Source organism: Geospiza fortis, unplaced genomic scaffold (assembly GCF_000277835.1).
Source record: "Geospiza fortis unplaced genomic scaffold, GeoFor_1.0 scaffold264, whole genome shotgun sequence".
Lineage (NCBI taxonomy): Eukaryota > Metazoa > Chordata > Aves > Passeriformes > Thraupidae > Geospiza > Geospiza fortis.
Window position 1 is genome coordinate 253,366 of NW_005054332.1, and position 2,187 is coordinate 255,552.

The 2,187-nt window shown below is 39.8% G+C and overlaps 1 protein-coding gene across 2 annotated transcripts in view; it reads right to left on the bottom strand.

The window, feature by feature from the left end:
- SDHAF4 (succinate dehydrogenase complex assembly factor 4) overlaps window positions 1–2,187 on the bottom strand; it is a 14,914-nt gene extending 12,727 nt beyond the window's left edge. For both annotated transcript variants that reach the window (XM_031057613.1, XM_031057614.1), the window contains exon 1: window positions 2,083–2,187. In XM_031057613.1, coding sequence (XP_030913473.1) covers window positions 2,083–2,137 — 55 coding nt within the window. In that variant the 5' untranslated portion in view covers window positions 2,138–2,187. The remainder of the gene's footprint in view (window positions 1–2,082) is intronic.

A 2,187-nucleotide genomic window follows, 5' to 3' on the forward strand; every position in this document is an offset into this window, starting at 1 on the left:
CCCCCGGTGGCCTGCGCTGCTCCCCGGCTCCGGCAGAGGCGAACGGCGCCTGGGGAGCCACGGTCCCGGTGAAGGCAGCTACGGGCTCATGGGGATGGTTGAGACATACGCTGTAACTCTGCTCCATGTTTGGCTAGGGGTGGAGAGAAAAGACGTCTTCTTTCTTCAATGCAGTGAAGAGTTTAGCGCTGCAAGAACCCGTTTTCCCCTCAATCTGTAGTGTAGTCCAGCTAGGGTTTTTTTTGTTTTGTTGTTTTTTTTTTAATAATAAAAAATTGTACATTGTTCAATAACACACAAAGGCTGCCAAGGACATGAAGGAACTTTGGCTAACACCATAGTGATGTACAGACAGTGTTCATGCTTTCAGACAGCATCGTTCCAGTTTCCGAGTTTAAGCAGCGAAGTTGCTTTTAAGGCTCAGTATAAACCTAACCCTGGGATAAGTAACACCTGAGTTCACGGAGTGGCTCTCCATGATTAAGTACATAATCAAGTACAGTTAATGTTTTGAATATGCCAACTTTTGCTTTTTTCACTCTAAACTTCTCCAGCTGACAGTGTTCTTAGATAAAACAGAATTCACTGTCCACACATACCAACCCGAAGATGATAACTTGGAAATCTGAATCTAAAATAGCATTTTTATTCACATCTGAAAGCTTTAAGAAAGTAAATCTTGGTAAATTAAAGAGCAGCAGCACTTTCTGGAGTTTATAGGAGCTACATCTGGCAATGCCTACACACTGAAAGTAATTAAATTTAACTGACTGCCTTACGAGTGACATTTTCTCTATCAGCCTTTTATAACATGGTTAATTAGACATTAAAGACTGAAAATAATGGAAACCCTTTCCTTTATTCTAACAGCAAGATGCTGGGCCTCTAGATCAGAGAGATAAAGATGAATGCAGAAAAAAATGCTCTGCCTGAAAGCAGCAAGGAGAAAACCTAAACAGATCTTGTCAAAGTTCAAGAGAACTTATTATTTATGTCTTCAGTACAATAAAAACATGAAATCCTTCCCTTAAAAAAAACTTACCAACCTGTCTGCAGACACCAAGTAATAATAAGCTCTGCTCCTAAACCGCTTAACACATGCCATGAGAAATCATACATGTATGCATACATCATACGTACAAGCACACATGTTGAATTTCAAATTATAAGAATGAAATAGCAGTGAAAGACTATTGAGGTACTGTTTATCCACCTAACAATTACCTGTTTTCGAAACATATTTCTCATCTTTATTGTACTGCTGTAAAAATTCACTTGTAACTCCTGAATTATTCATTTCTAGATCTTTTGGCTAAGGAGGTAATAAATCTTAACATTGGTAAAAACAACTGCAGCATACACCACAGGAATTTTCTACTTTGTGATTAAATGGACTGTTTTCTTGTTTTCCTTCCTCTGTTCACTGATCATTTATCTCTTGCACTGCAGCTTCCTTTGCAGGATGACAGAAACAATATTGTATTTAGCTTTGCTGTTTAAAAAGTGGGGAATGAAAGACTTACAGCTAGCACAAAGTTTGCAGCAGGTCAGTTCGGATGAGCCAGATGTACTGGTCTTGGAGACTACCTGGAAAGCACCACAAGCAGCACTGTCCTGGGCAGCAGGTGTACTGATACTGCCTGAATGCCCCCTCTGCCTCTGAGACCATGTCAAGAACCTTGGTTATCTGAACACCACACCTGGTCAGGGCTAAGCAAATAAAACCAGCTTGGAATCAAGGTTGTTCCATGGTTACAGAGTAAGTTTTCCATCAATGTCAAATCTCTTGGCTCTGCTGCAAATCCTGGTGATTTCCAGTATAATATGAACTCTTTTTCCAAAGTAGTAGCAATGCCTAGATTTACAGTAACAGAAAGTTTAGTTTGTATCAAAGATTCAAACACAACCCAAGGAATTAATTTCTATGCAGGACATGAAAACAGAGGTTCAGACACTATGTCATTTTATGCAGTGATCTCCTCATTACATTACTGAGAGCTTTCTGAAGTAACAGTACCAGCTTACTGCCTTCAGGGAATAAGAGAGTGACAGTTAAAGGAATGTTAAGACCTCAGTTCTTACCTTTCATTCTGTAAGCAGCATAATTCTCTTTGAAGCAACTGTGGGATACCTCCATGAAGGAGAGGTCACTATCTCTAAAGGAAGATGAAACCCTCTTTCAAACAG